The 26,587-nt window shown below is 45.2% G+C and overlaps 2 protein-coding genes across 2 annotated transcripts in view; one reads left to right on the top strand and one right to left on the bottom strand.

Moving 5' to 3' along the window:
• LOC139385527 (plectin-like) overlaps positions 1-26,587 on the top strand; it is a 225,260-nt gene that overhangs the window by 186,612 nt on the left and 12,061 nt on the right. The window contains exons 35-54 of the mRNA XM_071130654.1: positions 103-214; positions 12,589-12,645; positions 12,830-13,000; positions 15,226-15,392; positions 15,583-15,742; positions 15,890-15,974; positions 16,471-16,715; positions 16,950-17,069; positions 17,331-17,438; positions 17,558-17,776; positions 18,351-18,554; positions 19,076-19,301; positions 19,695-19,921; positions 20,143-20,265; positions 20,367-20,468; positions 21,002-21,103; positions 21,297-21,461; positions 21,718-21,873; positions 22,020-22,217; positions 22,561-22,689. Of these exons, the coding sequence (XP_070986755.1) occupies positions 103-214; positions 12,589-12,645; positions 12,830-13,000; positions 15,226-15,392; positions 15,583-15,742; positions 15,890-15,974; positions 16,471-16,715; positions 16,950-17,069; positions 17,331-17,438; positions 17,558-17,776; positions 18,351-18,554; positions 19,076-19,301; positions 19,695-19,921; positions 20,143-20,265; positions 20,367-20,468; positions 21,002-21,103; positions 21,297-21,461; positions 21,718-21,873; positions 22,020-22,217; positions 22,561-22,689 (3,076 nt within the window). The remainder of the gene's footprint in view (positions 1-102; positions 215-12,588; positions 12,646-12,829; positions 13,001-15,225; positions 15,393-15,582; positions 15,743-15,889; positions 15,975-16,470; positions 16,716-16,949; positions 17,070-17,330; positions 17,439-17,557; positions 17,777-18,350; positions 18,555-19,075; positions 19,302-19,694; positions 19,922-20,142; positions 20,266-20,366; positions 20,469-21,001; positions 21,104-21,296; positions 21,462-21,717; positions 21,874-22,019; positions 22,218-22,560; positions 22,690-26,587) is intronic.
• On the bottom strand, positions 23,062-26,197 carry LOC139394606 (nuclear factor 7, brain-like). Its single transcript, XM_071142707.1, has 6 exons — positions 25,678-26,197; positions 24,594-24,689; positions 24,273-24,503; positions 24,145-24,167; positions 23,942-24,069; positions 23,062-23,834 (listed from the first exon to the last, which is right to left on the bottom strand). Exons 1-6 carry the CDS (start codon positions 26,068-26,070, stop codon positions 23,311-23,313), a joined length of 1,395 nt encoding a protein of 464 aa, XP_070998808.1. The 5' UTR covers positions 26,071-26,197; the 3' UTR covers positions 23,062-23,310.

Raw genomic sequence — 26,587 nt, 5'->3', positions numbered from 1 at the left:
GTTTTAATGAGTCCAACCTAAGTGTATGTAAACTTCCGACTTCAAGTGTATGAGATGAATAGTGATATTGACACAAGCTTTGTGGGGCTTGTATGCTTCCAGGAGGGAGTCAGAGGAGTGGAGCCAATGGCAGGGGGAGTTCAGAGGTCAAATCCGAGCCCTGCGACACTGGCTGAAGAGCATGGAGATGAGGCTACCTCCTCTGGACCATACGGTCAGTTGGGTTGTTGAGTTGCTCGTTTTCTTACCTTTCTCTCATTCACCTATTTAACCTACAGCTTGAATGTAATTTGTTTTATATATATGAAAAATACATTTTATGTCAACATTGCTAAACATCAGTCTTTTCCCTCCGTAAATTTATTCTCAGAGGTTTAGTGCACATTATGCAGTTAACAGTAGAATGAACAGGGCCTTGGCATATTTAGTAAAGCAACATCCTTGTAGTGAGATCTGCTGAATGAGGCTATCAATCTATTGCCATCATCATCAATGGATATCCACTGAACCATTAAAGACGTACATCGTCCTCCATCCTCTGTTGCTGCGCATCCAATTACACAGAGTAAAATACACTGATGGAGAGGCGCCTGGATATTAAGTGAAGGAGAAGAATGAGTGAACAATGTTGATATATTATCCATTCACAGGATGCTAGAAGACTGGACAATACCCATCCCCCATGATGCAACTTGTTGGTCTAACGGTAATCGTGTGGGCTGGGAGAAATCCAAAGAAGATTTCAAAGAAAAACAGTGATTTGAGACTGGCCCCTATTATACGCCATGGCGCTGGGCTGAGCATCACTATCGAATAATATGCCCTAAGCCCCAGAGAAATAAATGCTCTCCCACCCAGGGGGCTGGCATGATACCACTAAACAGAGAACGAGAGAAAAACTGCACAAACAACAGAGCAAGAGTCCGAAGAGGGAGACACATTACACATACAGGCGTATGACTTCAGACAGAAGGAAAAAGAGCAAGGGAATCAGTGAGAGAGAAGAATCTCGAGCCAGACGGACTCAAGCGGAGATCGAGGTGGTGGTCTTAGCTCCTCCGTGTCCTGCAGCAAGTTTCCTTTGGGGAGAGGGGCAGGCAGGCAAGCTCTTTTGTGCTGTGCTGGGACAGGGAGGCTGGAGAGACACTCAGCAGTGGAGGCCCACTGCACACATGAGCGAACAGACTGAAAAGGACATTAGACTCAGATGGGAGGATGAGGACGGAGAGAAAAGAAGGAAAGAAAAACAGGATCTTACCGAGTCCTGTGGTCTGGCCATGAAGGCATTTGTTGTGTTTCCCCCAGCCATTAGTCTTTTTTAGCTGTTAGTGGCGGACAATGACATCTCAGCGTTGCACAATAATTAGTGTGTCTTGAAGGGTGATATTTTATATCACAAACAGTAACAGTGTTCTCTTAGACTTAGGATAATGAACAAGGGCCTCGACTCCGATAACTAGCCTAATCCACAGATTTAAAGCGGACTAGCATGAAACATCAATATGACCAGACTGAAGAGCACACCGAGACTCTTTACAACATGAACACTGATGGAATCAATCGCCACACTGTGTGTTTCAGCATCATGTCGCTCCTCTCTGCATTCCTTTAGCCTTTTTGTCTTCTTTGTGTTTATTTTTTTGTGTGGTTGTGAGCACTGTGTTACCTCAGGGGGAAAGGAGGACCTTATTGTGATTGATAGGTTTTGGTACATTTAGTGTTACTAAAAGTTCCATTGTCCTAATTGTTTGTGTCACACGGGACTGGGGTGGGTGCAGGAATCAGACGCAGAGAGAGTTCCACTGAGGTTAAGTGCTTTACTCAGGCACAACAAAATAATAAGCCCAACAAATACAGGGCGCGGGACACACAACGAGACAACCCAAAAACCACAGGGTTCCAAGTTAAAGAAAAGAAAATCCACCACTACCTAAAATGCACACACACGTAACATAAAGACAATCCACCACTACCTAAAATGCACATGTAACATAAAGACAATCCCGCACAAAACAAGGGCGGGTCTACCTACTAAATATAGGGAAGCTAATTCAACCAAACAACAGAAACACAGGTGAAACTAATAAGACAAAACAAACAGACAAACGAAAAATGGATTGGTGGCGGCTAGTAGGTCGGTGACGACGACCGCCGAGCACCGCCCGAACAGGCAGGGGAGCCAACTTCGGCGGAAGTCGTGACAGTTTGTTTGATTGATTCATTGATTACAACGCTAACTGGCGTAACAACTGAATTATTTCATTTTATAATCCGGGCTTAAACTAGATAAATACACATGACCTTCGGGTGAACTTATCCATCAAGCCAAAGCCAATTGTTTTTCTCTAGTTTTTCTCTATTCAATTGCAAAACATTTTTGCATTATGATGCCATCGTCACGCTTTGTTTTGTTTGTGTGACTCAGTAATGTGTGTATGACACATGCATGACTCAACTTAAAGGAGTCAGTGTTTCAGATTTTTTTTTAATGAGCTATAAGGTAGACCCCTATGTTCAGTGGTGAGCTGAGGTTGTGGGGGGGGGAGGCTCCTGTGCCTCTCCCAGTGAGCAGGGGGTTAAATGCAGGTAGTCTTTTATCAGCACTGTGCCTTTATCACAGTGCACCCCTCCGTAAGCCTTTTGTCATGTTAATGCTGCTAGTCTGCACCACTGCTGCTTTCAGTCTGGTCTGTGGGAACTCGTTCGTTAGCTCGGTGAACTGCATGAATGAGACACAACACAACTTCCCCCAACACGCCAACAATACACAGGAGAGAGACACACCTGCTCCTTTACACATGCTCTGACAGTGGAGCCATGTTCATTAGAACATACTGTAGCAAAATGTTTTGCAATGGAAGATTTGACACTTGACTTTTGAACGACAATATCAGATAGTACTTCACTGTTTCACTCCACTTCGGGACGTTTTATTCCATTCCGTGGCTCTTGAACGGCACCTTGTTTCTCCGTACAGCCTAGCAGCCTCCATAAACCAAGTGAAGGCGATTCATAAACAGCTGTGAAGCAGAAATGTAATTTGTTTAAAATTAAAAGTCGGCCTAGAAGTGTACGCTGAATGTTCCACCTGGTGAAAATGACTTGAAGTGATGGCACTGTGTAGGAAGTGCTGCGTTTGCGTCATTCAAAACTCAGAAAAGCGATCTTTCCATTCAGAGGGACGTATTAAGTCCAAAAGTTCCCCTCTTCTTTGTTCCGTCCCCCCGCTATTGAGGAACTGCTGGATAAAGAGTGTCTGTGTCCCTCTGTCTCTAAAGGTCTCTAATTTCCCTTGGTCCACTGCAGAGTCTGCATCTCAAATACGCCCTGCATACATAACCTGTAAACAGACCAGGAAGAGGGGTGAGAGATAGCAGCCTATTCTCCTCTCCTCTGTCTTGATGACAGTGGGAAAACAGAAGCCCCTCTCTCTGATGACGGCAGATAATGACTTGGGAAGATAGGTTGGTGTTGATTGCTGTGAATCACCAAGGGATAAAGATAAGGAGGGGAGGGATTGTGTGTGTGGTGGTGTGTATGTGTGTATGTGTGTGCGTGTGTGTGTGTTTTCATCATGTTTTGAATTGTGGTTATCCACTTCTTTCAGGTCCTGGGATTGTTTGTGTTTTTGTGTTTCTTTTACATTTGTTGTCATCAACCTTTGCGTCGGAATACTGAAAGGTTATTGACAATGTAGCGGCTTCTTTTATGTTCTGACTCTTTACTTGTTGTGGAAGCTTTCAATCGAATCTTCCTGTGAACAGACCAATCACATAAGGGGGTTGGGTCGTTGATTTTGTGGTTGAATCCCTCCACCCTGTGACTAAGATTTCCAGTATCCAGGCACCCCAGGGAAGCCCCTAACTCCTTTTTCACCAAAACCCACACATTTCATGGAAGTGTGTGTGTGTGTGTGTGTGTGTGTGTGTGTGTGTGTGTGTGTGTGTGTGTGTGTGTGTGTGTGTGTGTGTGTGTGTGTGTGTGTGTGTGTGTGTGTGTGTGTGTGTGTGTGTGTGTGTGCCTGCCTGCCTGCGTGCATGCATGAGTATGTGTGTAATGGTGTTGAATGGTGCTTTAGTTTTGACCCATAAAAGGGACCCCTTTTTCATTTCCTCATGAAGAGGGCTCCCTATCTGAGGGGTGGGTGTGGCTGCCAAAGTGCTAATTACCACATAGGCTACTGGAGCCATAGAGGATCCACTGAGGTCTTGTTTAATTTGAAGGCAGAGCAGAGAGGGAAGAGAAGGAAGGTTGTGGAGGAGAAGGGGGGACATGCCAGGCAGCCAGCAGGATTAATCTACTTTAGTGCTCTCAGGTCTTCTGGCACATGGGGTCTGTGATCAAATTTGGCCCCATTTGCAACCAATTTGGAATCGTGTTCTGTCAGGCCCCTATATCCCCCATATCAGAACCTACACTTCCCAGTCTTACATACAACATAGGGGGCAGATGGGAGGTTAATGGTAGAGAAACTGGGAAATTATCAATTGCCTGGCTGCCCAGCCTGTTGATGGTGTGTTGCTTCGTAGCCCCATTGATAGCCAGTGTTCCAGTGCTTCTTCAACTACTGTACACCAGCCAGTCTTTTGGAACGGGGGTTACGTGTGGTTAAGGCCATGGTGTGAGATGGAAAGGGAGAGCGGGTTTGGTGAAACGATTCAATTATTTCGAAGAGGATTTGGAGCTAGCTGAAAACCAGGATCAGGTGTTGTGGGTTTAGAACAGTGGCACTGGCATACCGGGGTCTCATCCATGCCAGACCCACTCAGGAAGAAGGAGGAGGGCCGGCACACTTGCTCTTCGTTCAACAGCTGAAGACACTGCTGCTCTCTTATGGGACCAACCAACCCCTTGTCTTGGAGTATTGCTATTATTTCGAAAGCTTGATCTTGTCTGCCGAGAGTATCAATCTCTCTGAACTGTCGGTTGCAGATGTCCGTGCATTTCTGTCATTGCCTGCAGGTTCAGATCTCTGGGACGGAGAAGGTAAAGTATGGGAGGTCCTAATATGTGAGGCTAGTTTAACTTAGGACACACAGGGATGGAGTAGTCACAGGGTTAAATAACTTGACCCCGTGGGGGTCACGCTATTGAATTCACTTTTCCTTCGCAGCCAGGGCATTTTCAGTCTCCTTTGTGATTCATGCTATCACCCCTTTCCCAGTTACTCCTTGTCCCTCATTGTTTTCAAAGTGTCAAGTAACACTGTCATAAACAAACATTCACGCCTGAGAAAATAAGCCTAAGCAAGGTTAAATCTCACATGAAGACGTGCAATACTGGTATGACAGTATCTTGGCATCAGTGTGAAACATGTTGTGTTTACACTACAGAAAGATGGTGTATTGGTAATCAGCTAATCCTGGCACAGTGACAAGGGAGGGACATGTGATTTTGTGTCCCCTTCTGTCTTTGCACAGAAAGAGTCCATATTTCACCCCCTGTTCAATCTGCCATGCACTTTCTCCTCTGACTAATCATTCTAGAGACATTGATTCCAATGTCACTTCGCCACCACCTACATGTACAGATGACCTCAACTAGCCTGCACACTGACTCGGTACCGGTGCCCCCTGTATATAGCCTCGTTATTCTTATTGTGTTACTTTTTATTATTACTTTTAATTTTAGCCTAGATGGTAAATATTTTCTTCTTCTTGAATTTCACTGTTGGTTAAGGGCTTGTAAGTAAGCATTTCATGGTAAAGTCTACACTTTTTGTATTCGGCTCATGTGGCAAATAAAGTTTGATTTGATTTTGAAATACTGTAGATTGCGCATGTACATGAGAGAGAGACCGAGAGTGTGTGTGAGAGAGAGGGAGAATATTGGAGGAGGGAGAGAGAAAGATAAGGAGAGAGAGAGAGAGAGAGACAGACAGACAGACAGAGATGTTAAATTAGGTTGCTCAGGGCTTCAGGGAATAAACACCTCTTTGAAGGGAGTGACCTAAAATGCACCTGTCCTCCAGGGCTTCCAGTGCACCTGCTGCCCTGCACCTGTCCACTTACTCACAGCTAGTAGTACTCCCAGCTCTTATCCCAGGGGAGATCACGACACACATCATCTCCAGGTGATCACATGAGTGTGTGATTAGCTGGTTTCATTCAACTGGGGTGTTGGTTTCCCTAGTCTTAGTCTCCCTATAATAGATATAATAGGAAGTAAAACAAGTGTTAATGTAAAAAGACAAATCACATGTAGATGCTATTGTATAGTTGAGATGTAGTTAGATGCAAATGTAGTTTGATAAATGACCTCCACAGGGTTCCGTCATAGCTTTCCCAGGAGTCAGAGAGGTCTATTTTGCCAACATCCAATTTTCTCAATTTCGTCTTCATTTACCTTCTTTGTTTTTCATAGGAGTTGTATGAGTCTGGAAGTGAGTTGAGAAAAGTAATCAGAGATGTTTTTACAGTAATTTGCTGTCTTTGTTGCTGCTGTGAAGGCTGCTGCACTGACTGAATGGAGATGGGGGGGAATGGGTGTGGGTGGGTGAAGGTCCCTCCTTTTGTGGCCTTGCGTTGCTTGCCCCTACCGGCGCTGTGTGAGCTAGAGGCAGAGGAGAAGGGGCTGGAGGCAGCTGGAGGCATGTGAATGTTTCCAGGAGGGCGACCCGGAGCTCTTTACAAAGCTTTTTTCTCACTCTCTCTTTTTTTTCCACCACAAGCAGCATGGAGTTTCAGAGCCCAAATAAAACCTTCTAAGGGAGGGGCTATCGAGGGGGGGGGGGGGGGGGGGTTAGAAAGGAGGAAGGTAAGGGAAGCACTGCTGTCTAACTGTCTGGCACAGGAGCACAAGTGGAGTAGATTGTGCCTCTGGCCTGCGGTCATATGGATCTACCAGAGTGTGATCACAATGCAATAACCATTTTCTGGCTGGGAACCCGAGGGAATCTAGTTGAGCCGTTGAAAATACATTGTCTTGATCCGGGTGCACCATCATCCTATTGGTGGTGTGAACAAGGAAGGAATTCCTCTATCGGAGCTCCAACAACAAAGGAGAGAGGGAGAGGAGCGGAGCTGGTGGGAGGGGAGGAGGGGGTGCTGTGAGAGGGGAGAGGAGGACATTGTTTGCCTGTGGCTGTGAGCAACGGAAAGCATGGGTTATCAGGGCTTGTGTGTTTTTGTTTAGAGAGTGTGTTTTGATGTGAGGATGTCTGAGTGAGTTGTGAGTGTATGTGCGTGAGGAGACTTCTTGGGAAGGGAGGGAGGCCAATTCAAAGGATGCTCAAACAAGGCAGGATTTTTTTTCTTTCCTTTTTGAATGGTGACTGAGGACTAGCTGAATTCCTTTGCTCTAGCCGTTGTGCTCGTCTCTGCTCCAGGGTAAGTGTGCGTCACCTAAATCTCAAACCGCCAAAACTGCCACCAGGCCTGGATTGGCTTGTAAGAAAAGTTGAGTAGGAGTTTACTGTTCTGTGATTGTAGCTTGGAAGAGCATGTGATGATGCAACGTGGCTATGGCCATTGGTTCACTGGTCCACATTGGCTCAAAGGGACAGTTCCGAGTCTGAACAGTGAATGTGAACCTAGAAGTATGTTTTTATTTTTACTCCCCACGTAGGAAATATGTCTTTTTGATTGTTTCACACAGTTGTAAGTATAATGGCTTCATGATAATGGTAATGTGCAAGATAGAATATTCTAATTTACAGATTTGATTCAGGAAGAAAGTAGTGAGTTTGATATGTGAAATTGGGACAATTCTATGGACCCTTGCTACATTTTGTCATGATCAGAATGATAAAAAAAAAATAGCATTGTGGTGCTAGAACCAACATGTGCAGTTTTAAGTGCAATTCACCAAAATATCAAACAATTTCACCATTGGATGCAACCGTCACATGTTGTCTTACCATAGCCAATTTGCATCTTGGGTTTAATGTATTAGATATTATTTCTTAGATGCAATGTGAGTGTTTAAATCAACAAAACAGTTTGATACAATTGTTTGTGTTTTAGTCTCGAACGGATGACCTTTTTACAAAAAAAATATCTGTGATAAGACCCGAACGCACAGCTGTCGGCTTTAATTAGAAGACCGCTATCTTGATTACCACATAGAGACCCTCCGTGAATTGGGACTGGCCTGTCTTTGTGCGGCTCCAGATTGTAATTCATGAATATTATTCTGTGGTTAATGGAATCAAGGGTCTGGTTTTGCTCGTCAATGGATGCATTTTTTGGTTTGGGATACACTCTGGGACAATGGTGCCAAAAACACCAGATTCTCTTTTGTGTGTGAGTGTATGTCGGTGTAGGTGTGGGTTTCTCACAGACACTCACCGAAAAAGAAACGCACACACGTTCAAACTGTATAGTGTCCATCAGTGATAGGATGCATAGATTTCCATTTGTAATGATGGAGATAACAGTATCAGACATTTCACTGCCCTTTCAGGTCTCATTGCATGTTCCATATATTGCAGAGTAGCCATTTATTGCGACTCTAAATTTGATTTATCGGGAAATGGTCTTGCAGGGACGGACTTTGAGAGCACACAAAGGGCAGAGTCTAAATCGAGGGTCATTTCTAGAGAGGTTAAGTGGTGGATTGGACCGGGTCATCTGAGATATGGGTTCGGTGAAATGGTTGCCTGGCTTCAGCTTCAGCGCAGAACAAGCTACTGTGCACATTCGTATCATATAGCAACATGGCCTTAATAAAATGTGTCAAAACAGTATAATTTAACCTGTTGTAGAATGATTGCCTGGGTGGTTTGAATTCTTAGTTAAATTGCAGTATGTCCTTGCAGATTATTTGAGATTTTGATGGACCTGGAAGATGGGCTCTTAGAATGACCCAATTACCTCGTACAGTAGAGTTGAAATACATAACTGATAGTTTTGTCGTTATAATAGTTGACCAAATAGCTACCCTGGACTATCTGTATTGACACCTTTTGCACTAACTTTTGACACTTCACATACGCTGCCGCCACTGTTTATTATCTATCTTGTTGCTTAGTCCCTTTACTCATACCTATATGTACATGTCTACCTCAATGACCTCGTACCCCTGCAAATCGCAAGGTTAGCGTTACTCATTGTGTATTTATTCTTTGTGTTGTCATTTTTCACGTTTTCCTCTCTGCATTGTTGGGAAGGGCCGTAAGTAAGCGCTTCACTGTCAGTCCACCCCTGTTGTTTACGACGCATGTGACAAATACAGTTCGATTTTATTTGATCGGATTGATGCGGTAATTAGCATCCTCTGTGTTTGTTTTCAGATGGCATCTCACTGTTAATGTAGTACGTGTGTCAGCAGGATGTCACACAGCATCTTCACGCTACATACAGTATGTCTCATGGGAATAGTTTACGATAGCGCACTCAGGTAGGGTAGCCTGGGATCCAACCGGATATGCTCGGTTTCCATTGTCTGCTATTTTGAAGTGAAACAATGGGCAAACAGGATGTCTCAGTTTGAATACCAGGCTACACGTTTTATTTACAACGGCGGCCTACCCTGGCCAAACCCTAACCCGGATGACGCTGGGCCAAATGTGCGCCACCCTATGGGACTTCCAATCACGGCCGGTTGTGATACAGCCTGGAATCGAACCAGGGTCTGTAGGGATGCCTTTTGCACTGAGATGCAGTGCCTTAGACCGCTGCGCCACTTGGGAGCACATCAGGTGCAATAGCCAGTCAGACATGGCACACCCTCACCCTTTTTGCCTTGGTTTGTTAACCTACTGAACATGGACACAGCCGCCTGGCCACAGACACTCTCCTCTGGAGAATACGAGGATGTGATTAAGGCTAACAGGGTAATCATTGATCTTGGGCTGGGGCTTTGTCTGTGAGCCACTCTCCTCTCTGATCCTGTGTATTCACAGAGTTCCCCCTGGGATCCATGCTATGGCCTAAATCATCTGCGTTGCAGACATGTGCATAGTACGACTGTGGTTACAATAATGCACAGAGAGCGGCCTAATCAAAATGTTCAGTTCAGCTACACTCTTATTATATCATAGAGGACAGATACGTCCTGGTTTATAATGGGGATCATGGCTGTGAAGCAGAATGAACGGAATAGAATTATGAATTATGAATAGAATAGAATATAATTCCAGTATGACATGAAACTGCTGACAGAGGCACAATGGGGTTTGTGTTCTGCTACAAGCCGAACAAGCTGTTTTCTCTCCAGCAAAGGGAGCAGCCGAATCTAGTCATGCAGCTAACTGTTTCGAGCTCCTAACCTGTGAGTACTGAATATTCATTGTAACCAAAGAACAAAGAGCGGATACAGCCAGCAAAGACGGCACTGTAAAATTTGGTGTCTTCTGGTTCAGCGAGCCAGTAAAACAGAAAACCCTCTTGGCAGGTTTTTTGGAGCCAACTTCCTCAATTTATCTGACCCGACCAGTCGAGACCAGTTGCGACCAGCCGTGACCTGGAATGACCTGTTGTCGATCCAGAGGTACTAATCCACTCTGACCTCAGAGGAAGCAGTCGCAGCCGAGTATAGCAGAGCCCCTCCCTGGTAGCCCCTGATGGGCCCACCTCAGCCCCTATAGGCCAGGACAAATACACTCACCTTTGAACCCTTTGAGTCCCTAGTCATGGATAAAACTCATGGCAGTTATGTTGGAATTAGCCAATGAACTCTTGGAAAAGGATGCATTGTAAGCCACGCAAAGATGTTTAATACTTGAAAATGGTGGACTGTACTGTGGCTTACAGTCCAAATTGTTGTGATGATGTGATTTGTTAGTGATCAGTCACAGCAGCAATCTTGCTGCTATTACCATTCACAATTCTGTACAGTACAACCTGTTCACAATGCTTCGTGAGCCCAGTGTCTCTGCAGTTATGTCAGGTCATCACTTAAAAGATCAGAAAGCGGAACGGTGTCCTGTGTCATCATAGACATCTTTTATCTGTGATTCCCCGACTATGCATCACTGAGGGGGCGTTTTTATGCCTGTCATATTCGATTATGGGCTAAATAGTTTCCTAAATAGTGGTCCTGCCTGCCAGAGCTCAACAGTAGGTTTCCTAACAGTGGGTATCCTTGAACATTCTGCTTTCAGTGGACAGGCCTGTCACACACATTTCAATAGCCAGAGTGTCTTAGCTGGTGCCTGGTGCAGACCATCCAAGACCAAGAGAGCCCAGATCCGTGCATGTATGACAAAGAACTAGGCTTGTCTGCACAGTAAGCCAGCCAGGAGTCCCTGGCTCTGCTGTGCTTCAGTTGATTTTACTGTACTACTCTCTCTCTCTCTCTCAACAAATGGGCTGTGGCTGTGGTTGCACGTGGTTAGAGATGGATATGTTTCTGCAGTTGTAGTAGTTTTCACCATATTATAGTTAGTGATTGCTTTCACAAGTCGTGCACATTGCAAATAATGATATTTACCATTATCCAAAGTTGGTGCAATAACATCAGAGATCAACAAAACATGTAATATAAATCAAACTGTTTTGGGGGGTCAAAGAGGAATGATTTTACAGTTAAGCTGGATGCTCACCCCAAGCCCCCTTGTCTCACTCTAGGCATCTGAAGGATCTCCTGCATGCATGGCAGAGGGGCCCACTCTCGCCTATTACCTCACTATCCCCTGGGCTGAAAGGTTATGGGTAATCTGATCAGCCGGCCCAGCTGCCTGGGCCAGAAGTCCAAGCAGGTGAGGTCCGACGAGGACTTCCTGAAAGAGTGCTACCAGCGGCGCCGCGAATGGCAAGCTCCACCCCTGACGCACCACGGGGAGACCAGGCGGGAGGAGGTGGTCAGAGAGAGGGAGGAGGAGGAGGAGGAGGAGGAGAGGGTGACAGACAGGACGAAGGAGGATGAGGTAGAGGATGAGGTATCTCACAGCAACACCCCTCCCTCGGACAAACCCCTAAGGACCAACCCCTCCCCCGCCCCCACGGTCACCACCACCAGTACTCTGGACAATGCCTGGCAAGGCACCCCCTCCCCCATCAAGACTTCCAGGAACAGCACCCTGACTAGGAAGGCCGTGGTCCAAGAGATCCCCTATGGGAGATCCCCTCTAGCCCAGCCTGGCTCAGTCCCAGGCTCAGCGGAGAGGAGGGCCAGCCTCCAGAGGAAAGACTCCAGAGAAGGAAGCCTCCAAAGGAGAGACTCTAGAGAGGGCAGCCCCTGGTCCTGGAAGACCTTGGCCTCCCGCGAGGTCACGGAGGTGACGGAAGTGACAGAGACAGTTGTGACAGAGATTGTGGAGGTGACGGAGTACCCGTCTGGAGAGAAGGGCGGAGACCCCATAGTCACCAGGACTGTTAGGGTTCTGACTGGAGCAGCTGAGGAACTCGCTGAGGTCAATATAACTTCAACAACAAACAGCCTCTCTAAAGTGTCTATTATTATTCAGTACAGTAGACTAGGATTTGACTTTCCTTTTTCCCCCCTTTCCATTCCATTCTTTCATTGAACGCCTGAACTTCACCTTTTCATCTTTACCGCTCTGCAATTTCCTTAACATCTCTTCAGCAGCATGTGCAACAAGAATGTGTTATATTTTTGTCAGGACGGTGCTCTTTTTCAGAAAAGTAGATTGCGCAATGTTGTGTGTTGTGTGCTGTTGTGTTGACTTTTATATTTCTATCCCAGCTGCAAAGTGATGGACATTCTAGTTCAGACCAAGATTCCAGCTTGGATCGTTGGAGGGTAAGATATCCAGTGCATTGGTCTGTTTTTTTATGTGATTTACTATTTAGCATTATCTCAATTGCCTCTGCACAGTATGAAGGTAACACTGATATTACAGAATGGTTCCATGGTGTCCATGTTTTCATATGGTTGAGTTACTTTAAACAGTGTTAATGCTGTGTCATGCTCTCTTTTTCCCCAGGGAACGAGATCTGTCTTGACTCTGAGAGATGATTTTGCAGATTCTGAAACGTTCCATCAATCCCTGGAAGCACTGTTGACCTGGGTCTGTGAGATAGAGGAGCTGACAGCCAATCAGAAGCCTCCATCTTCAGAGGTCAAAGTAGTGAAAGCACAGCTGCAAGAGCAGAAGGTACAGTACCAGTCAAACGTTTGGACACACCTACTCATTCAAGGGTTTTTCTTGATTTTTACATTTTCTACATTGTAGAATAATAGTGAAGACATCTTCAAAGTAGCCACCATTTGCATTGACAACAGCTTTGCACACTATTGGAATTCTCTTCACCAGCTTCATGAGGTAGTCACATGGAATGCATTTCAATTAACATGTGTGCCTTGTTAAAAGTTCATTTGTGGAATTTCTTTCCTCTTAATGCGTTTGAGCCAATCAGTTGTATTGTGACAAAGTAGGGGTGATATACAGAAGATAGCCCTATTTGCTAAAATACCAAGTCCATATTATGGCAAGAACAGCTCAAATAAGCAAAGACAAATTACAGTCCATCATTACTTTAAGACATGAAGGTCCGTCAATCAGGAAAATGTCAAGAACTTTGAAAGTTTCTTCAAGTGCAGTCGCAAAAACCATAAGCGCTATGATGAAATTGGCTCTCATAAGGACCGCCACAGGAAAGGATAAGTTCATTAGAGTTAACTGCTCCTCAGATTGCAGCCCAAATGAATGCTTCACAGAGTTCAAGTAACAGACACATCTCAACATCAACTGGTCAGAGGAGACTGTGTGAATCAGGCCTTCATGGTCAAATTGATTAAAAGAAACCACTACTAAAGGACACCAATAATAATACGAGACTTGCTTGGGCCAAGAAACACGAGCAATGGACATTAGACTGGTGGAAATCTGTCCGTTGGTCTAGTGAGGCCAAATTTGATATTTTCTGTTCCAACCGCTGTGTCTTTGTGAGAACCAGAGTAGGTGAACGGATGATCTCCGCATGTGTGGTTCCCACCGTGAAGCATGGAGGAGGAAGTGTGATGGTGTGGGGGTGCATTGCTGGTGACACTGTCAGTGATTTATTTATAATTCAAGGAACACTTAACCAGCATGGCTACCACAGCATTCTGCAGCGATACGCCATCCCATCTGGTTTGTGCTTAGTGGGACTATGATTTGTTTTTCCACAGGACAATGACCCAATACCCCTCCAGGCTGTGTAAGGGCTATTTGACCAAGAATTAGAGTGATGGAGTGCTACGTCAGATGACCTGGCCTCCACAATCACCTGACCTCAACCCAATTGAGATGGTTTAGGATGAGTTGGACCGCAGAGTGAAGGAAAAGCAGCCAACGAGTGCTCAGCATATGTGGGAACTCCTTCAAGACTGTTGGAAAAGCCTTCCTCAAGGAAGCAGGTTGAGAGAACGCCAAGAGTGTGCAAAGCTGTCGCCAAGGCAAAGGGTGGCTACTTTGAAGAATCTCAAATATATTTTGATTTGTTTGACACTTTTTTGTCTACTACATCATCCCATATGTGTTACTTCCTCGTTTTTATTCTACAAAGTAGAAAATAGTAAAAATAAAGAAAAACCCTTGAATGAGTAGGTGGGTCCAAACATTTGACTGGTACTTTAATTTACAACACGGTACACAAAATATCTAAACTTACACACAGCACCCACGGCTAAGTAACTATAATGTTTGATCAATCGCATGAGGACACTTTATCTATGGAAAATGGCACTGAGATCATGGAAATAGTCAAATGCTCCATTTATTCTATTAAATCCCTTGTATTCAGGGCTGAATAGGGAAGGTTCACTCGTACAATTCCTGGGAGGATTTTTTTTTTTTTTAAGCCATTCACCTTTCAGTGTGAACCGGCGCCCATTTTGAGTACAGTGGGTGAGGTGAAACCTGCCTGCCTCCTCACAATGCAGGCCTGACACTTGAGATGGTGCTTTCACTACACTCACACAAAGGCAGGAGAGACAAGAAAAGGCACATACTGTATACCCAAATGTAAATTCTCAGGGCTAGCAAGTAGCAATGACTCTCTGCAGCTAAGACCGGAGTCGTCTGAGCTGGGGTTGTCCTAACTCCTAATACGTAATACCTAATATTTGAGGTAATCTCTGGCTTTACACTTCACTTCTCAATAGTTGTAGCCTATTTTCAAGCATTTGTAAGATTACACGGAATGTTCCAAAGTAGCCCATCCCCGACTTATCACAGGTTTTGACTTTTTTATCACTGAGAAAATATCTATGAGTCTCACCATCAGAAAGACAACGAGTAAGAATTGGCGTTTTCCCTGGTCAGGTACTGTGGTCAGGTAAAACTCCTGGACATAACAAAAATAAGGCAATGGCTGAGTATCCATTATCATCTCACAGCTCCTGCAGCGTCTCCTGGAGGACCGGAGGCATAGTATGGAGACCATGATGCTGGAGGGCCCTCATATGGCCGAGGCCTTCCCAGGGGAGGAGGGGGAGCAGGCCAGGGTCCAGCTCTCCACGCTCAGACACAAATGGGAGGCCTTACTGGTAGATGCGGTGAACAGGTCAGCTCATTGAACTGTGGTGCTCTCCCTTCATGTTAAGCTATGCTATGCTTTGCTATGCTATGTCATGGTATGTTTTATTTTGCTTTGCTTTGCTTTTCTATGTTATGCTATGCTATGCTATGCTATCATGCTGTTGGCAGCGTGGCTAAGCTGTAATGTAATGGGTGTTGTGTATTGGTGTTGACAGGCGGGGAAATCTGGAGCTCATCCTGCCCAGGGCCAAGCTCTTCCAGGAGAGGGTGGAGAGCCTGCAGCAATGGCTCATCTCTGTGGAGCAGGACCTGGCCAAGCTACGCAATGCTGAGAGGGAAATGCTACACCTCCCCGAGGGTACGGAGGAAGCCAAGGTAGGACATCATCTATGTATACGTTTCTTCTGTATGCAGACCCATACCCTGTGCCATATACTGCATGTTTATATACCAGTGGAGGCTGGTGGGCGGAGAAATCGTTTGACACAAAATGGCTGACATATTTTTTGGAATACCCCTCAGGCTGTGGTGGAAGAGATCAAAGCAAAAAACGCTGACTTGGTGAAAATTCAACAGAGCGGTCATGACCTCAAGGAGAAGATTTCAGGTACATAAATGAATGTTGCAAAATCAATGCATTTGTAAGTGTTTACCCTTACCAATACACAAAATCCATCAACAGATGACTTACATAGAGAAACAACATGAGAAGCGACATGCCACAGGAGGGAGAACAACACATAATAATAACCGGAACAGATCAAATGGAATGGCATCAAACACATGGAAACCATGTGGTTGATGTATTTGATACCATTCCACCCATTCCGCTCCAGTCATTACCACCAGCCTGTTCTCCCCAATGAAGGTGCCACCAACCTCCTGTGCTACATACTAATAGTAATAACATGCTAAGAGTACTAAATGCTAAGAGTACTAACATGCTAAGAGTACCGGCATGTTAAGACTACTAACATGTTAAGAGTACTAACATGCTAAGAGTACCAACATGCTAAGAGTACTAACATGCTAAGATTATCCACATGCTATGTGTAGCACCATGCTAATCCTACACGTCTTTGTGTTTGGTGTGGTCCCCACAGAAGAGGAAGCCCAGCAGGTGCAAGAGCGTGTGGACAGCCTGAGGATACGCTGCTCGGTGTTGAGCCTGACTAGTGGTGACGTGCTGCAGAGACTGGAGCAGGCGCTGGAGGCATCCAGCCGCTGCACCTCCAGCCAGGAAGACCTCCACCTGTGGCTGGGCCGCATCGAGAGAGAACTGCTGGGGCCTGCTGGGGGGCAGACTGGGGGTGGAGACACGGTGCTCTGTGCTGCAGAGAGACAGAGGGTAAGAAGCGGGGCTTAGCAATATTGCCTGTGTACAATAATTGATATGAGGTTGATGGATTGCTTACTCACCAGTCATGACTACTCATCGGGTCCTGTGCATTTAGTCAATTTTGATAGTCTTCTGATAAGGATGAAGTAGTAGGAACTCTGCACACACTTCAACTAGACAGCAATGTGTACTTGTGTTAACCTTTTGTTAACCTGTCTGTATGTGTGTGTTATTTATTGTCAGTTGGAGCAGGCTGTGGTGAAGGAGATGGCCTGGTTCAGAGACACTGCCCTAGGCCTGGAGCAACTCAAAGCCATTACTCTGGAGCCTGAGCTTATCTCTGCCCAACTCTATGAACAGAAGGTGAAGAGACCCATTGGAACTACATTTTAAAAGCTACTTTGTCCCTTAGGGCCACCCTATACAAGCCTGTTCAGCCACCTCTACGTATGCCATGTTTTGTTTCACAACCAGCTATGTAGATTTGTGTAGAGGTCTGATGATGTGTGAAGTTAGAAAATATTTATTGGTTTGCAAAGGCTTGTGTGTTTGCACAGTATTTTACATTACCTTCATTTTAGATTGTAAAATGTGCCCTGCTTTTGTGTTGTTGTGTGCATGAAGATCCTTGCGGTGGAGATTCTGCAACACAAGTTCAACATTGAGAAGATGGTGAAGATCGCTGAAATCTTGCAGACATACGGCGATGAAGGGGAAATAAGGGATCTGCAGGTACATACTGTACCATCTTACCCGTGATATCATCTGAATAGAAAACGTTCAAACAAATGAGACAAATGAGACAAGCTACTAGCATACAGGTTAAAGCTGTTGTCATCCGATCTCCCCAGACCCCGTTGGATGCCTTACAGGAACAATGCAACACCACATCAGCCACCAACTCCCATGTGGTCCTGCAGCTGGAGCATGCCCAATCCCTCTTGGTTCAGTTCACTGAGGGCTTTGCTGAGGTGTCACCATGGCTACAGGAAACCCAAGCGCTCATTGGCCAGCTCTCCCTGAGCACCATTAGCTACAAGGCATTCCGAGAACAACAGGACCTCTTACAGGTACTGTACCAGAGACCTGCCTTTGAGTGGAGTGACAATTCTTTTTTTGTCATCTTTTTTTCTCCCCGTTCAACAATGGTGCCCTTTTAGACTTCATAGCTCCCCCTCCGTTTTCTGCTCGAATGTGCTGTTCTACTGTTCTTCCCTTGTAGATTGTTTGGCTCCGTTCATTAGTGTACTTTAATCTACTTCCTGAAAGGATAACATTGAACATTCCCACAGGTACATAAAGACATCTCTATTCTCCTAGGTAGTTAATGGAAAGTGAGACAAGGTGACCCGTTTTACCTTTCCTCTTCAACAGTTCTCAGGGATAGAATTGAGACTCCTCGTTTTTCAAACATTTAAGTGCACTCTACAATGCCTTTACCATGCCCAAAAAGTTATCTGGGTCATATTCATTAGGTACCAAACGGAAGAAAACGTGGAGGAATTACCTGAATTTGTCCAATAAGAAACTGTCCTTTTAGTTTTCAGTTTTAAAACTTTTTACTACTGTGTGCCCTAATGAATACAACCCAGATCTATGTGTCTCTGGATCTATTTATATGACGCCTAACTGTTTCTCACCTAGGGCCTAAGGGAGTCCATAGCAGAGCATAGACCTCTGATAGCACGGCTGTGCTCGCTGGGGAAGCGTCTGTCAGAGCTTAGTCCCGCCCAGGGGGAGGAGTTCTGTCATAGCGCCACAGAGGCTGAGGAGCAGCACAGGGCCATCAGGGACAGGGTCAGAGAGGCTGCCAATCTGCTGGAAGAGTCCCTGCCAAGATACACACAGGTGACAGTTATACACGCACTGCTGCATGAACACATGCGCACGCAAGCATGCACAAAGACTGTCTTTCGGACTCTCTGTGGTCACTAAAGATCCCATGACACTTATCTTAAGAGTAGGGGTGTTAACCCTGGTGTCCTGGCTAAATTCACAATCTGGCCCTCATACCATCATGGCCACCTAATCATCCCCAGCTTACAATTGGCTCATTCATCCCCCCTCCTCTCCCCTGTAACTATTTCCCAGGTTGTTGCTGTAAGTGAGAATGTGTTCTCAGTCAAGTTACCTGGTAAAATAAAAAAGACACACGTGCAACACAAACACACACACACACCCGAAGCACACGCACCCACACACACACTCATGCAGAGACACACATGAAGACACACACATGGTACATTTATATTTAAATACAGAACACACAGCAGTGTTGCCAGAACACATACTGTGAGAATAGACTATACACATGTAAACGTTTGACCATCACACACACACAGTAACACAATGGTGTCTTGTCTCTGTAGTTGAATGAGAGGATGACGCTGATTAGAGAGAGTCTGGATCGTCTGCTTGGCCATATGCAGTCCCCAGTCTCTCTGCAGGGCCAGACCCCTCGCATCCAGGAGCAGCTACAGGACAACAAGCACACCCTGGCTGAGCTCTCCAAGCTGGAGCTGGGGCTGGGGAGTGTCCGGACCCAGGCTGACGAGCTCCTAGCCAACACGCTGGCAGCTGGGGACGCCTCCATCGGTACAGGTACACCCATGTCAGTTTTTTTGCGTTAAACGGTTGGGAGTGTAAAGGGTGTGTAACTTTCTTTTGTGTGAGTTGTTTCCATCAATAGGGAGCTTTTCTTGTTTAGCAGCAGACATCTGGAGAGGGGGAATACATAGCAGGTGTTTTGCTTGCTTGCCTGTGTGTCATGAATTTATCTTGAAACACCTTTGACAGAGATGCTGCATAGGTTACCTACAATGGGTTCCATTTTTTTTGGAGTGTGTAGAGAACGTCATTTGAGAGAAAAGGCAGAGATGTCACTGTGACTTGCAATGTTTGTTATATGTGGTTGACATGTGTATGCCATGTGTGCTAAACGACTAAAACACAATGTATTATATTGACTGTGTTCTGTTTTCTCCCTAGCGATCCAGGAGCAGGTGTCCAGCCTGACCCAGCTGTGGGAGGAGGCTCAGACGCAGGCTCAGGAGAGAGATGGCTGGCTGCTCAATCTGCTGGACCTGGCTCTCAAGTTCTGGAGCGATGTTAGTGACGTGGCGGCCGGCCTGAACGATGCCCAACAGGCTGTCCTGGACCTGAACGCCAGTAGGACAGACTCAGAGACCATCCGCCAGAGCCTGGAGACCATGCAGGTAACTGCGGCCGGTGGAGCTGTTGGTTTGATCTTAAGATTTCCAGTGAATGTGTTTTTTTTCATCTTCTGTCATGTGTTTGTTTCGTCCTCTGCCAGGTACTAAGACGATCCAAGATGATGTATTTCAACTAATGTACTTTATGCTGCCTGCTTCTATTTATCTCCCTTCTTACCAATTGCATTGTGGGGCCTCTCACCCCTGACGATATCGCCTTACAGACACTCAGGAAGGACATTGACAGTCTACAGGGGGAGCTGGACACGCTTGGCATTCTGGGAATGGACCTGATGTCAGCATGTGGGGATACAGACAAACCTGATGTCACCAAGAGCCTAGATGAGGTGAGGAGTGAGAGGCCGTAACATTCATTTTAACATTCATTTTCCGCCAGACAATCATTTTCCAATGTGTTTTCGAAACAACTTCGTCACTGACTCCATAGCTCTACTGCACATGGAACAACCTGAGTAAACTCTGGAGTGAGTGTCACAAAACGCTGGAGGAATCTTTACAGATGGCTCTACACTACCAGGACACCATACAGGTGCGTGTGTACGGTGTGTGTGCGTGCATGTGTAGTGCGTGCGTGCATTCGTGGATGCGTTTGTGCGCGTCTGTGTGTGGGAGCCGGTCACTAACATATCCGTATTGTCACATAGCTTTGCTTGGCTGCCGCTTCTCCTCTTAACTCCCCCCAGTGCGGTGGAAATCAGCCAACAAAGACCTCCACTAGTCTTTTATGTCCATTGCAATGGCAGAAACCAGACTCTAGCTCCCTGTAATGTTGGTGATGAGTGACTGACAGACTGTGCACTTCCCTGCCAGTGGGAAACAAATGGTGTTGATGGTATTAACTGTGAGAGACACCCGTCTATACCCGAAGTCTGGGAAGCCAGCCTCAGTGTCACCACTTATACAAGTCTGCAGGATCGCATGTTTCATTGTTAAATATGGAAGTTATTTCACCACTTCAAAATACATAGCAACTATTCATAGTCTCCTGTGACACAAACTTGTGCACATATGAATGAATGATGTTTTTAATCATATAAAAACAATCTGTTCCTTATTCCACAGGGGCTTTTCGAGTGGCTCAAGTCAGCAGAGCTGAGATCCACAGAGGAGTTCTTGGTAGGAACTGACCTGGAGTCAGTCAAAGAGCAACTGTGTGATCTCAAGGTCAGTCTACTCTACGCAATCAGAACATACTGAAGAGCTTCCACTCTTTTCTAAACTCAAACCAATCGTTTATCATGGGAGCGAGAAGCAAGACATTCCATAATTGTCACTTTAAGCCTTTGAGTCTTTGACAGGTCTTTCCACGTTGCCAGCTCTGTAAAGTATATGAAACCAGGTGCCCCTTTCTCCTCAGGAGTTTAAACGGGAGCTGTACCAGAAGAAGATCGAGGTAGAGAGCCTGAACCACCGCTTCGTGTGCAGGCTGTCTCCAGGCTCTGAGCGTCCCGGATCCGTCTCTCCCCTGTGTGACTTCAGACAGCGCTGGGACAGCCTGGAGGCAGAGACCGTCAGCAGACAGGTCAGACTCCACTCAATCACTCATCAATATGTGGGATCCAATTGGCTGGGACTGGTTTCCCAGACACAGATTAACCCGAGTCCTGGATTAAGAAGCACTTTCCATGGAGAAATTCCATTGAGGATGTTTTTTTTGGTCTCGGATAAGGCTTAGCCTGTGTTCAGGAAACCGACGCCTGTTCAGTGTTTTTTTAAGGGTTATGTTATTGAAGAGGTCGGACAATGCGTTAATGTGTTTTTACTACTTGTGGTTGCAGCATCAGTTGGAGTGTGCTCTGCTGGGTCTGGGTCAGTTCCAGAACACTCTGGACGAGCTGCACACCTGGCTCTCCCACACAGCCGACCTCCTCCAGGGCAGCCGCCCAATCAGCATCGACCTGCAGGCATGCGAGATAGAGCTGGCCAAACACAAGGTTCGTGACTTAAATGAATCAACACAGTTTATTGGGATCAATGCCATTTTAATGCTTCTGACACCTATGGGTGTGTGTGTGTTTGAGGAAGGATGATACTAATTGGATATATTGGATATGCATGTACTATGTTCTCCCCACTCTAGGTGCTGCGTAATGACGTCATGTCCCACGTGCGTACGGTGGAGTCTTTGAACCAGGCGGGGCGGGGCCTGTTGGAGGTGGGGACTGGGGACAGCCCTCATGGTCTGCACCTGCGGCTGGAGCAGCTGAATGAACGCTGGGAGTTTGTCCGCTGTGAGACAGAGCGCAGACAGCTACAGCTGGAGAACAACCTCAGTCAGGTGGGGAGAGATTGGGAATGGGGGAATAGACCAAGAGGCAAGTTAAAGTTTATTTTTTCATGGTCCCTCCATCTCTCTTTCTCATTCACTATCTCAAAGAGATGCCAAACTTATTAGAAGTCTTAGGTCTAGCTACTTAGTAGGTTTTTGCCCAACATTGCGATATCGTTAGTCCACAGTACTGAATGATCATCTGCTCTGTGGTGCCCTCTAGGGGCCAGTGTCTGAATCTGACTTAGTCAAATAAGAAATATTGCAGTCGTAACCGATTAGCAATTGATTGTTAAATGATTATAAATGTGGTTTTCAGAAATGTATTTATCTTTATTTTTTTCTACCCTAGGTCCAAGATGTTACCATGGAGATCCAGGACCTTCTTCAGTGGTTGGAGAACACAGACCTGAGACTGTCCTCCAGTAAGACAGTGTGGGGGATGCCTGACTCTGCCAGCGAGAGGCTCAACGCACATCTGGTAAGGCCAACCCAACACCTCACACCAACTGTACCCCACCGCAGTAACCTATCTAGTAACTGCCCGCTGAAACTGTCCCGTGCCTTGATGAAAAAATGATATCCAAGTTCAGAGATTCATAATAATATAGGGTGAGAACACTTTCCCCATCCAACTGTATCTCATTAAAACCCAATGTGTATTGTAATTGTATGATTTTTACAAGGTTTTGCCTCAGCTCAGAGGAACCTAATCTTTGAGTATGCACATTTACAGTGTGGCATCGAGCAACAGTGATATCTATATACCTGGATAACCCCATCTAGTAGATCTCTTTAATTCAAACTTTTTCTTTGAATCTGTAAATTCAAGGGTGAATTGAAAGGTGCAATGGAAAATTACATATATTATTTATTTGTGTTACTGACATGACATTTTTTTTATATACTGTATCAACTGCTTGAAACACTTGTTCATTACTTCTGAGATGGCAGTGTGTCTTATATCAAAGGCGAGTTTTACTGTTAATTACATGGAGTTTGAGTCATCAACTATCTTCACAACCCTCCAGCTAGTCAGTACATGAAGTCATTACATCATTTCCTATGTTAGTACATTTTGTCCTCACTTGACCCTGGCAATTTAGCTACTTTTTGCCTTTCCTAAAAGGCGTAGTGGGCAAATCCCACTTCCACTGTTAAAGTATGGGAACATCTTTTCAGTGAATTTGTCTTTGAAGGTGCACAGGGTCGTGTTCTTGGTGAGGTCAAAGAATTTCACCTCCCCTCTGTTACAGTCCAGTTGTACTCGGATCACTCGTGGGCTCCCATCTACCTTGATCTGGACGTACGATTTTATACCTGCTTTGTATTTCCCACAGATGTATTTGATGATCCACAACCCACTCCGAGGCTCCATTTTGACCTGAGTCTTGCGTGGAATGGACTCTTTGGCTACTCCTAAGATCCAGTTATCATTATCTCCGACGTCCACGTCCCAGTAATGGGTGCCTTTACTGTACCCTTCAGAACCCAACACTCCTACGTTAAGAAACCTTTCGGGATTGTCTGGGAGACTCTGCCTCTCGTCACAGTATGTCATTGTGGTGAGGTCATCAGAGAGGGTGAACTTAGTGGACATCGTGTTCGGATCCATGATCACAGGAGCTATAGGGATGTGTGCAGAGATGTTGTATATTAATATTGAACTATATTGGTGGGGGAGACAGTAGAGAAACAATTTTTTTTTGGGGGGGGGGGGGGGATGCACTCACTGTAGTCAACAAACTCAAGCATCTTCTCCCAAACTTTGAACTTGAGAGATCCTACATGTTTGGCCATGTCAATCAGTGCTCCTGATACTACCTCAGTATCTGCAGTATCTGGGAATGTGCAGTCGGCTCTATGGTAAAAAAGGGATGGCGTCAGTGAAATGGAAAAAAATATAGATATTTAGATATATTTTTTATTGATTTACCTGTTAAGTATGGCCTTGTAGTTCTATAAAAAAAAGAATGAGGACAAACGTCACTTTTGTTATTAGGTAACTGTGAGAGAAATAGTTTCACAGCAATGGGATTTGAAACATTTTGACAGACCCCTTACCTTGAGGAATGTGATATTGTCCACTTCCATTTCCTTATCGATAGCTACAATTGTCTCTGAAAGGATTGTGATCTCTCTGGCCAATGTCTCGGCTCTTTCTCGCATCACTTCAGATTTCTTCTGTTCTTCCTCTCGCAGGGTAGCTATCCTGGCCGTCTCTTCCTCTTCTAGGAACTGCTGGAGTTTCTTAAACTCCCTCCTTATCTGCTCCTCTGCACGTTGGGCCTGGCCCTACAGTAGAAAACATTCGGCTGACTTTTCAACACTGCTCAAGTGCTCACTCCAATTCGCATGTTGCTTAAATTGTATTGCGATAGCTACCTTGATGTGCTCCTCCCAGCTTTGATGGCCCATTTTGGCTGCATTTCTGTTTGCTAGTTTGTTCTTCAAAGTGGAAACCACAGCCTGAATTTCACTCTAGATTGGAAGTGATAATTGGAACACATCTTTTTTTTAGTTACACAACTCTGTCACACTGTAAAAAAACAAGAACGTGTTGATTGAGCTTCAGAACATCTCGGCAACCAGCTGCAGTACCGGTTTTAGTTTGCTCAACATTTAGGCATATTAGCTCAACCAACAAATGTAACAAGAAATCGTATTGCAGCTGGTTGGTTGCCTGTGTTGAATGATCTGAAGCCCTCTAACCTCCTGCTGGGCTCTCCCCTGATATATTAAAAAAATATATATATATTTTTAAAGGGTTTTGTACTTTATTCAGACAGATGCAGAATAAGGGATAGTGGGATAAATAGTTGGAAAGGTGGTGTTAAGGACTGAACCCCTCGGGGAACAGTATATGTACATAGAACCAGGAGGTTACCCCCTGGGCCAGTAACTGAAAGGTCGCTGGTTCGAATACCCAAGCCGTACTACTATTTCATCGCACCTATCTGGTGTATAATTTAAACGGAACAAATATATGAACACAACATGCAACAATTTCAACAATTTTACTGAGTTACAGTTCATATAAGGAAATCGGTTAATGGAAGTCAATTAATTAGGCCCTAATCTATGGATTTCCTCCAGCCGGGGAGGGCATAGGCCCATCCACTTGGGAGCCAGGCACCTACTCTGAGACGCTTTTTCAATACGGGTCCAGGACAAGACCCGATTGGGAAATCGTTTTGCAAAAGAGAGTAGATTGTGGTTTCCTCTCTGGTGATGTGCTCTCTTCGTCAACTTCCAAGATGAAAGTGTGTTTGTGCAATGTCTTTTGTCATTGCCTTCCACAGGCAAACATGAATTTGTAATTTTACCAAACAAGCCTTTTCAAATTGAACTCAAAGTCCACTGAACTCACAAAATAACGCTGATTAAGACCTTTATTCCGTCACTGAGGGAGATACATTGACAGGTAAATGAAAGCAAAGTAAACAGAAAGTTTACAAAATGGTCTCACCTTCAAATCCGGCACAGCCTCCTCAATGGGATAACAGGTATGACCTTTATGTTTTTTTGATGTGTAGCAGACAACACAGATGGGCTGTTTATCATCGAAACAGAAGATTTTAATTTTCTCTCCATGCAGCCGGCAGGTATCAGATCTGATCTTTTCACCCCCCTTCTGTAAGGAATCACAGAGACTCTTTAAGGCGAGGCTTAAACCCTGCTCCTCAGATGAACACTCTGCCCTGCATGCAGGACACAGCGGATTCTCCATATCCTTCCAGTATTTCTGCAGACACTCCTCACAGAAGCTGTGGCTGCATTTCAGGACCACAGGGTTCCTGAAGATGTCACAGCACACGGGACAAGAGAGGTGCTCCTCCAAGAGAGACAAACTGGCAGCCATTCTTTTTCACACACAGGGATCGTCTGTGCTATTCCTTCCTCGTCGATGTGAGCTGTGGCTGGATCAAAGGGCATGTTAATATGATTGAAATGGACTCCTCCCACGAGTTACCAAGAAACATAACTGAAACCAAACTCACTCTGCCTCCGTGCAGAAACTCAGTCTTGGAAAATAACGTCAACTCTTTATGATTATAGCAATATGGCAAACAATTAGCAAAGGCAAAATATTGTACAAACTATTAGACATAAAACAAAAACAAAAAAACAACATTTGGTGAGGACTTTTGCCTATGTGAGCACACCTCTTTACCACTAGATGTCAGTAAGTTCCAGACATGGTGAAGACATGGAAATGATGAAGGTATTCCTTAAAACGGTGTAAACATAAAGCCATGGTCACCGTTGAGACTGTTGTAGTACAGTATGTAACATTTTACCTTTAAAATCTGGTGGAGAAAAGTCACCGTGAATCCCAGTCAGAGTAAACCTGTCCCAAGGTATGCTTTCATCTTATT

Source organism: Oncorhynchus clarkii, chromosome 3 (genome assembly GCF_045791955.1).
Source record: "Oncorhynchus clarkii lewisi isolate Uvic-CL-2024 chromosome 3, UVic_Ocla_1.0, whole genome shotgun sequence".
Taxonomy (NCBI): domain Eukaryota; kingdom Metazoa; phylum Chordata; class Actinopteri; order Salmoniformes; family Salmonidae; genus Oncorhynchus; species Oncorhynchus clarkii.
The sequence above is the reverse complement of the archived record's forward strand: the minus strand, read 5'-3'. Positions and strand labels throughout refer to the sequence as shown.

Bases quoted from the DNA above. Each gene is read 5' to 3' on its own strand.
- LOC139394606 (XM_071142707.1), bottom strand. From the start codon at position 26,070: ATGGCTGCCAGTTTGTCTCTCTTGGAGGAGCACCTCTCTTGTCCCGTG. The intron at 24,690-25,677 runs GTGAGACCATTT...CTTCCAATCTAG, and splicing joins AGGCTGTGCCGGATTTGAAG to AGTGAAATTCAGGCTGTGGT. The intron at 24,168-24,272 runs GTAAGGGGTCTG...TTTTTTTTATAG, and splicing joins ACAATATCACATTCCTCAAG to AACTACAAGGCCATACTTAA.